This window comes from Esox lucius, chromosome 6, assembly GCF_011004845.1.
Source record: "Esox lucius isolate fEsoLuc1 chromosome 6, fEsoLuc1.pri, whole genome shotgun sequence".
Lineage (NCBI taxonomy): Eukaryota > Metazoa > Chordata > Actinopteri > Esociformes > Esocidae > Esox > Esox lucius.
In genome coordinates, this window is record NC_047574.1 from 25,697,732 (window position 1) to 25,707,437 (window position 9,706).

Genomic DNA, 9,706 nt, shown 5'->3' on the forward strand with positions numbered 1-9,706 from the left:
AAGTGTTTTTGAGCTTTGATGTCTACATTATACTACAACTGAAATGCAACTAACCTTGTATTTTAAATCAAATGATGCTTTGTCCCTCTAAAATTATACACCAAATAGATTTGATGTACGTGGGGGTCTGCAGACTGATCCATCAAATCTTAAATCCCAAACTACATCAAAGAGCATTATGAAGGAAACTAAATCTATGCAGCTCTTCAGAGCATAAATTTGAACCTCCTGAACAAGGACTTAAGCGACTACCTCCACGTACAGTAAGTTGGCGTAAACAAACCATCTAGCTACTCCTAAAAACTGGCTCCACGGGGCCTTTTTAACAATCTCTGGGTTATCATACTTCCTCAGCACTTGGTGACCTGAAGCATGGGCTTCTGTCCAATCGTCTGTGATAGAGCCTCTAAATTATTCAAAGGCTCTTATGAAACCAGTGCAGCAACGGCAGCGGAGTGTGTTCTCGAGGAGCCTGTAGAGCCAGAGAGGCTGACACTGCAGCATGGGAGGAGGGGGGACTCCTGCAGCGGATGGCCAGGGAGGAAGCTCTCTTGCTGGGGTCGGCACTCTCCCCAGAGCTCAAATCCTCTTTGAAGCAGTTCTCCATACACCATCCAAATGGGCCCCTTGATCTGACGAGCCCCGCTAGTAAATGGAAGACTTCCACCTGCCCTAACGTAGATGCCTTTCTCTAGATATTTTTAGGCATTTTTCTCTTTCTGAAGAGATTTTGAGGCATTTTCATGCTTTATTTGACAGGACAATGTGAGACGGGTTTTTGCTGAAAGTGGGCCAGATTCAAAGCCAGGAATGTTGATGCCAGGGGCCGGAGTTTAGAGCACTAGAACAAATTAAGCCATTGAAGGAAGAGGTCTTCTGTACCTTGACATGACACCTGTCCTGTCCAACCACCACGTAGCGCATCTGCAGCAGCCTATACATTTTGCCAGCAGAATGTGAAAACCAGTGAGTAGCTTAACAAAACATAGACATTTCTCGTATTACTCAAGTTTTAATTCAAAGTTCAGCATACGTCCAGCTGAAGGGCGGCAGCATTCAACATTGAGCCCAAAAAAATTACGTTAAGTGAGGCAGTTGACAATGCAATACACATAATGCAGAAACAATTAATGCATATGATTCTTTATCTGATTTTGTTTGTTTGACTAGCCCTAGAATATCTCAATACACAACAGAAATCAAGTGGCACACCTAAAATGATACTGATTCAGTGTTCTTGTCATCTGTTTTAACAGATACAATGGTCTTTAAAATATTAAGTACAAGAATAACATTGTCAATTATATTAAGTGTGTGAGGAGAACGTAGTCATCTAAGTTATTTAAGTACTAAAGGCTTTACACAAAGCAGAAATAAAAATAATTGGCACCTCAATTCAAGAACAGGAAACACAGACCTCAAAAAAAAAAAGTAACTTAGAACATGGGAATTTCTGCGCAAATGTTTCGGTCTAATCCCGAGGACTTTTTCAAATGAGCCCCTTGTGTTTCAACTGAAACACACCATCACGCCAGTCGACAGAACGTAAAGGGTTAATGGATCAATTGTAGGCTGACAAGACAGGAAAGGATTGGACACACGTCTCAACCTAATGGGCCTCAGTAGTTCATACAGTGGTACTTGATGTCTAGACTATGTTTTCCTGAAGCTGGCCAAAAAAATAAAAAGCAGTGTGAATGCAGCACATCGAGCACTAAGCCATTCGGGTCAATTATTATTCATTATTCAGTGGAAAACAATCCTTTGGGGGCCGGATCACTGGGGTCAGGGTTGAGGTGCACTCCAACACCGCGGAAGGGTTAGTGTCACGGCTGAAAGCGCCCGGCCTCCAGCCTCACACCTTGCTGAGATCCAGCTTGCAGAGGTACGGGGAGCGGAAGGAGCCCAGGTAGAGGTGGCCGTCGTGCTCATGGGCCTCGCTGATGTAGGCGGCGACCATGCCGTGGGGGTCGTGGAAGCTTCGTGCGCACGCGCCACTCTCCTGAAGCTCAAGCACCAGGCTGTAGCGCGGCACGAACTTCATCAGCGTGTCCTGGCTGAAGAGCTGTCGGTGGGAGGGGTCAGGAGGCCGGGGGGGAGGGGTCAGGAGGCCGGGGGGGAGGGGTCAGGAGGCCGGGGGGGAGGGGTAAGTCATTGCACTACGATCAGACCGCATCGACAACACACGGCAACACATTTTACCCCCCCCCCCCCCATCTCACTGTCGCTTGGGATGAGCCGTGTCTCCCTTCAATTTATTTTTCCTGCATATTTGGCAGGTTTCCTCAACCCCTATTATGCATAACACCAAAAAACCTGACCAACAGGAATGACAGTGACTTTTAATAGGGCATGTCAATGTCTCCTGTTTTTGGGTAATGAAAATAAACATCCATGCTGTGAATGGACCATAAAGGCTTCGTGCCACTTACATTCAAATCAGGGGCCTACCTTAAAGATGAGCTTCTTGATCCAGGGCTTCTGGGAGAGAAAGTCTAACAGGGAGAACCCAGGGTTGGGCCGCACCGCAGACATCGCCACCCAGTACCCCCCGGAAGAGCTACGACGGATGTTGTCCGGGAAACCAGGCAGGTTTTCAACAAACGTGTCCATCCCTCCCTTATTTAGACCTGACACGTGAACCCTGGATGGACAAAAACACAGTCAACTGACGGGAAATTCAGGAGATATAGGAAGAATTCAGGCAGATTAAAGTTACAATGGCTTTCCTGATGCTTATGGCATGTGACATACAGTAGTTTTTATGGGGCGAGGGGGGGCTTGAAATGTGTGACAAAAGCCTTGAGCAAGCAATAGTTCGAAGGGGAATCCAGTTTCAAAAGCTCTCAGCAGAAGCAGGGAATTATTTTCAGAGCAAACCATCTGCATGAATAAAGTCAAATGCTTGACTTATTACTATTATAAACCAGTTATGGAAGAGAGGAATCAATCTACTTGATTCAATTCAAAATACTCTTCAAAACAAATCTAAAATAATGGCCCATTTTTTAGGGAATCAATTTACTGATTTCCATTATGCGCAGTTGGCGAATAAAAAACCTCTCCAAACCGTCCGAATTACCATACAGGCTGAAATGAACAAATAATAGAAAGCTTCCTCTCGCTAACTCACTTCCCTTACCCCCAAAACAGACGCAGCAGAAAGTAAGACAGCCCCATTTGTCTTTCTACACAGACAGCTAGGTGGTGGGGGTTTCCAGGGTGGTGGCGTGGTGCTGAGTGGGGGTCTGTTAGAGGTAATACTGCCCTTGCATCATTTATCCAAGCAAGTGTTCAGAGATTTAGTACAGGATTACAATTTTAATTTTACAATTCTCTGACACTAAAACATATTTTTTGGGAAATCTAGGGGAATACAGAATCATTAGAACTTGAGAATTAAGATGCTCAGATAAAACATGACTAGAGAAGAGTTGGAAAGAGGGAGGAAGTGTGTGGCATGCCTCCACCATACCGGCGTATTCTGGCCATAGTTGTCTCGGCCACCAGCACGGACTCCTCATCAGGGAAAAGCTGGATCCCGTTGGCAAAACGAAGGTTCTCCATCAACACAGTCACCTCCTTAGTCTCTGTGTCATATTCCAACACGCTACAAGACAGACACTGGGTTAGACATGGACTTCTGTCAGACGTATGGTACTTTGTTGGGAAATTGCTACTTTCTCAACATCAACAAAAATAACTGTACTCACGCCACAAGTCTAAACACATTTTTCAAATTAAGGGACAGGTTAGCCTGTATTTGACACACATTTTTAGCACTGACATGACAAGGAGACAAAACTGTTATTAGGAGGTGCTATCCATAAGGTCTGGGGAGACAAAACTGTTATCAGGAGGTGCTATCCATAAGGTCTGGGCAAATGGTTACCGTCCATCTGCTGTGGCCTCCATGATGAGGTGAAGGTAGTCTCTCCGCTGCCACCTGCTGCTGGAGTCCGTGAAGTACACTTTCCTGCCATCCTGCGTTACGTCCAGGTCATTGACGAAGGAGAGCCGCCGGCCGCCAACCATCTGACCGGCTGCTACCAGGTTGGTCACCTTCCCTACACAACGAGTCAAGAACAGTTAAATCATTCAAATGAATCGCATCATACAACAGTTATTTTGAAGAAATAGAAAACCTCTCGATTATGTTGAGGAAAAAGGCATTGTTTTGAAGAATTTCAGGTTACAGGTTACAAAATCTGAAAAACAGAGCGCTGTGATGGCAATGTTTTGTAAAAAGCGTGCCCTCTGCTGTACTGCTGACCTGTGACTGGGTTGACCTCAAACAGTCCAAGGTAAGCATCAGCTACAAACAGGGTGCCGTTTGGACCAACTCTGATTCCCAGGGGCCGTCCACAACTGGGCTCGTGCTCACGGGCTCCATCTACAGCAGAACACATTACCCAGTGGTCAAAGGGGATCTGCAAAGTCATTCTCACGAATAAATGTCTTTGCTGCTATAATTGAAATTGTTTAGAACAAGGTACATGGATTCATGTAAGCAAATGTTTCAGTAACAAGTCAGTCTGTTCCTAACAGGTTGAATTTTGTGTTGTTTACCTGTTGTGTATTAACTGGGGAATATGTTTTATTGGAAACAGTTCCACCCAGGAGTATTGCCATCGTTTTGGGGTGAACAGGTTTGGGCGGTGTGGTTAAAAAAAAACTGTTTATTGAGCTGTTCTGTTGCACAAGCAATTGTGTCAGAGGGGAAAGGTGACAGAAAGACAGAACTGTTAGTTGATTGCAGCAACTTCACTGCTGCTGTAATATCCAGAACGGACATGGAATTTTCAACATTAAGTGTTGGCTGGATCAGAATTAAAACACGCAAGTCAAAACGCGCTGCGTGTTTTCATTATGATCAAGCCAACACAAAGGCCTCTTACATTCAAATTCACTACAAGTGCTCGGATTAAATTTTTACACTATCCAGTATAATTGTCCTTGTTTCTTCTTGATTCTCTCTCTTCTAAGAGCACCTTTGGTAGTTTGACTACCTTGAAATACCTGAAGTGCAAATACAAATCAGTTACAATCAAAACTCCAGTATTGGGCAATAGGTACTGTTGGGCAATTTCTGTCTGGATCAGGTTATGCCAAGGGGTTGAGACAACATTGTGAAATGAATGACTTCCATGCTTCTGAAACTGAACCAAGTCTAGTGGCACAATGAGACAGCCAGTCAGGTCTCCACTCGATGCACACTTACCGCAGGGTGGCTTCCCAAGTCTGGCTACAACACTGATGGTTTTGCCTACAATCTTTACTATCTTCCCGTCCGCCGTACCAGTGTAAAGCACATCTAACAGAAGAAGACAGACAATAAAAATCAGCATTTACAAACCGAAAAAAAAAAACCTGCCATGGCAATATTTTAGACATGATTCCCTACGGTGACCATTAGAACAACCACCTGACGTTTTGTCAGTTCCTGTACGAAAATAGGCGCCCTCCCACATGCCAGTCGGTGACCAAGACCACACAATAGCTTGTTTACTAAAAACATAAAACTGCTATTATTGGTGAGCCGCTCAAAGTGCCCCATCACCTTTGATCCATTTGGCTGTTACCGGGGGCATCGCCATTAAATGGCCGACACTGAAACCAACCGGTGTAGAACACTGGCATGTGGAGAGGCTCCAGCTGGAACACTCAAGCCCCCATACTAACCCCCGAAGTTGGCGATAGACTCCGGGCCAACGAGCTGGTCCTCAAATAGCCGCTGTGCCTCCCTCAGCTTAAAGTTGGGCTCGTAACAGCCAGACAAAAGTGGTGGCTCATTGAGGCTGAATAAAAAAAAATGTACAGAGTCATAAACATGAACCACCACTGATCAACACTCTTGTCCCAGACAAGCCTTTACCGCTAAGCTGAGTGCTAGGGAGAATGAGGACAGAGGGAATCATTCTGCCCTCAGAATGGACTATTAAGTGGACAAAGAATTGAGCAATGAATTGTAAAGAGGAGAGGGAGAGACATGCCATTTGGTCTAAGGAACAGACACTGGTGATAAATGAGATCTGCCTTGTCTATGACCCAAGGCCATTGTGCAAGTAGAGGCAGCACATCACCCAGTCTAATAACATTAAGACACAATGCAGGATGGAGAAATACGGCTACAGACTTGTGGAGAGATGGGATTGTGGCCAGTGGGGATTCTGGCCTCACTTAATGGAAACTCATAGAAAGAGAATTGTCAATGTTCATTCAGACTGAGCCCCTTGTCAAAACTTTCTTTAAATCAGTCATCTATTATAATAAAGTAATGTTTAATAAAGTTTATGTTTACTAATTTTGCCTCTGAATCTAAGGAAACATGATTAATTGTACTGACTGGGACCACTCTACATGTTGACAAGACATGCTGCATAGTCCTAAAGTGTTATAGTACCAGCCAAGTCATTCACTGGGTTGTAAACTCCAGAAAACCTATTTCTTTCTCAGAGTAGTGAATAGTTAACAGAAATGTTGGCAGTTTTTGAAGAGCTCACCTGAGCACCTCAGGCTGAATGGGAGACTCAAGCAGAAAGATTACTACAAGCAATGGAAGGATCAGGCATCCTCCCAGTGTCACCAGGGTCACACGGAACACCTTTCCACTGTAGGTACTGGGGGGGAAAAGGGTTTAATACAGCAGAGGCATCAGGCTGAGCAAATGGAACAAGCAGCGGTCAAGAAATAATGACAGTCTGTAAGATTAATGTAGAGTGTTTATGTTCCCTTGGTTTGTGAACAATTTAACTTCTTATTTTGGTTTACAAGAGTACAATAATTGTGTTAATGTCCTTAGGCCTATACGTTATATTCTTCAAGAATCAATGGGCAGGCCCATATTTAACAGAGCCAAAGACCCCAGAATGCTTTCAAATGTACATGAAGAGAGACCAATGAGCTCAGGTCAATGGTAGGTGATATAGCGTGCAAACAAACATGCCCTTATTTACAGAAAAAATGTATCTATGGCAAAACCTGAATAGGCCCAATTAATTAACAATCAACTTCTCAATGAATACTGGTCAATGCTGATGCTCTCTTCACTTACAACTGTTTAATTAATGCCAGGTATGCATATGGCAAAAAATAATTGCATTGTCAGTACATCCACCTATGTGAATGACCTAGATATGGGAGTTTACCTCAGAATCTGTCAAGATCTAGGAAGTGCAAATAAAAAAGCAAACCTAGATACAAATACGATCAATGCGCATGTTTACATTAATCAATAAGGCAATATAATGGAAAGCAGTATCTTATGTTAATATCAATAATATATCACTTAAAGGAGGCTGGCTGGCTAGCGAGCTAGCTTACCTGGTGCCCTTGTATTGAGGTTCCTGTAATTCGTCTGTGATTATTTGTGGTCTGTTCAGCCTCCTGAAACGCAGTCCCTCTGGCTCATTCATATTGAAATTAGACGTCTATGACTGTATTATCCAGGAAATATTCTTTAGGTAAGCAGCTCGCTACATGAGTGGATTGATATGCTAGTTTCTTTTAAAGACAGAAAAATGCAGGGCATCGTTCGTAGTAATTTCTACAGTACTTAACGACGAGCTTTCCCACTTGCTAGTGAACACACATTTCACATCTGCGTCTTGTGAGCAACATTAAAGAAACACTTCCGGGTCACGAAAATCTGGAATTTTTCAAAATAAAAGAGACCAACGAATTACTTTAAAACTGAATTTTTTGAGAACATGTACCTCTCAAAACATTGACAACAATTCAAAAATGATCATATTTAAGAGTAATATCGATAAAAAGTGGGTGTTAAAACACGTTCCAAGGGTAAAATTCAGACAATGCCAATGACAGAATATGGAATACATATAGCCTCATAGCTCATAAACTATTGAATATTCCACAGAGAAAGCAGTGTAGGAAATGTCCAGGAGAATGTGTACAGTAAGACAAACCTGTCTAATCATGGGGAACGGTGTGCTACATCTAGCAACACAATATTTCCACACCCTCTTTTTCCACAATGTAACTTAATGGATATGAAATACATATTGACTCATACAGAAAAAAATATTCTATACGCCGCAGTGAATGTATTGTAGGAAATGTTTAGGAGACTATATAGATTGTTTATGTGCAAAATAATCAAGGGGCACTGTGTATTTGCAATTGTTGCTGGTGTTTTACTCCGCCCATCCCATTGGCCACAATGTAACTCAATGGATATTAAATATTTATTGCTATATAAAAAAATGACTATTCTATATGCCGCAGTGAATGTATAGTAGGAAATGTTCAGGAGAGTCTATACAGTGATTATATGCAAAGGAATCAAGGGGCACTGTGTATTTGCAATTGTTGCTGGTGTTTTACTCCTCCCATCCCATTGGCCACAATGTAACTCAATGGATATTAAATATATATTGCTCTATAAAAAAAACCTGTTCTATATGCTGCAGTGAATGTATAGTAGGACATTTTCAGGAGACTCTATAGATTGATTATATGCAAAGAAATCAAGTGGCACTGTGTATTTGCATTTGTTGCTGGCATTTTATTCCACCCATACCACTGACCACATTCCAAATTGCTGAATAGCCTTTAGATCCATTATTCCTTTTGTTAATGGAGGTGATTATCACCACTTGGTGATTACCTAACAATTCAGCCAATGATCTAATGTTGTTGTCAACGACATATATTAACTGGTCATTAGCCTGTTGTACCACCTCTAGAGATGTATGTGAGTCCAAAAGACCATTTACAGTTTTATTCCTTTTAGATTAGCAAAATAATGTTTACAACAAAGTCAAATCATAACCATTTTCCAACTATTACATACTAGAATAAGTTCAACTTCAACTCTATTAGAAGGATATATTTTATTGCAACTACATTCCAGCCTTAGCTTAATTTGAGAAAAAAATATCTATAGGTCCTGATATTGAAAGATACATGTTTTAATTGAGATGTATGAAGGCTTGTATTGTACAGTGAGGAAAAAAAATATTTGATCCCCTGCTGATTTTGTACAAAAGACACCTGTCCACAGAAGCAATCAATCAGATTCCAAACTCTCCACCATGGCCTAGATCAAAGAGCTGTCCAAGGATGTCAGGGACAAGATTGTAGACCTACACAAGGCTGGAATGGGCTACAAGACCATCACCAAGCAGCTTGGTGGGGAAGGTGACAACAGTTGTTGCGATTATTTGCAAATGGAAGAAACACAAAAGAACTGTCAATCTCCCTCGCTCTGGGGCTCCATGCAAGAGCTCACCTCGTGGAGTTACAATGATCATGAGAACGGTGAGGAATCAGCCCAGAACTACATGAGAGGATCTTGTCAATGATCTCAAGGCAGCTGGGACCATAGTCACCAAGGAAACAATTGGTAACACACTACGCCGTGAAGGAATGAAATCCTGCAGCGCCCGCAAGGTCCCCCTGCTCAAGAAAGCACATGTACAGGCCGTATGAAGTTTGCCAATGAACATCTGAATGATTCAGAGGAGAACTGGGTGAAAGTGTTGTGGTCAGATGAGACCAAAATCGAGCTCTTTGGCATCAACTCAACTTGCCCTGTTTGGAGGAGGCGGAATGTTGCCTATGACCCCAAGAACACCATCCCCATCGTCAAACATGGAGGTGGAAACCTTATGTTTTGGGGGTGTTTTTCTGCTAAGGGGGCAGGACAACTTCACCGCATCAAAGGGACGATGGATGGGGCCAT

At 42.8% G+C, this 9,706-nt stretch overlaps 1 protein-coding gene across 1 annotated transcript; it reads right to left on the bottom strand.

Annotated features, from left to right (window-relative positions):
* Positions 1-996: 996 nt before the first annotated feature.
* On the bottom strand, positions 997-7,606 carry apmap (adipocyte plasma membrane associated protein). The gene is made up of 9 exons (XM_010896246.4): positions 7,324-7,606; positions 6,504-6,620; positions 5,683-5,798; positions 5,222-5,314; positions 4,274-4,393; positions 3,893-4,067; positions 3,476-3,610; positions 2,452-2,644; positions 997-2,065 (listed from the first exon to the last, which is right to left on the bottom strand). Exons 1-9 carry the CDS (start codon positions 7,413-7,415, stop codon positions 1,856-1,858), a joined length of 1,251 nt encoding a protein of 416 aa, XP_010894548.1. The 5' UTR covers positions 7,416-7,606; the 3' UTR covers positions 997-1,855.
* Between the last annotated feature and the right edge of the window lie 2,100 nt (positions 7,607-9,706).

Coding starts and splice junctions, on each gene's coding strand:
- apmap (XM_010896246.4), bottom strand. CDS start 7,415: ATGAATGAGCCAGAGGGACTGCGTTTCAGGAGGCTGAACAGACCACAA. Junction 5,799..6,503: donor ATTCAGCCTGAGGTGCTCAG/GTGAGCTCTTCA, acceptor TTTTTTATTCAG/CCTCAATGAGCCACCACTTT. Junction 3,611..3,892: donor GAGGCCACAGCAGATGGACG/GTAACCATTTGC, acceptor TCTGTCTTGTAG/CGTGTTGGAATATGACACAG.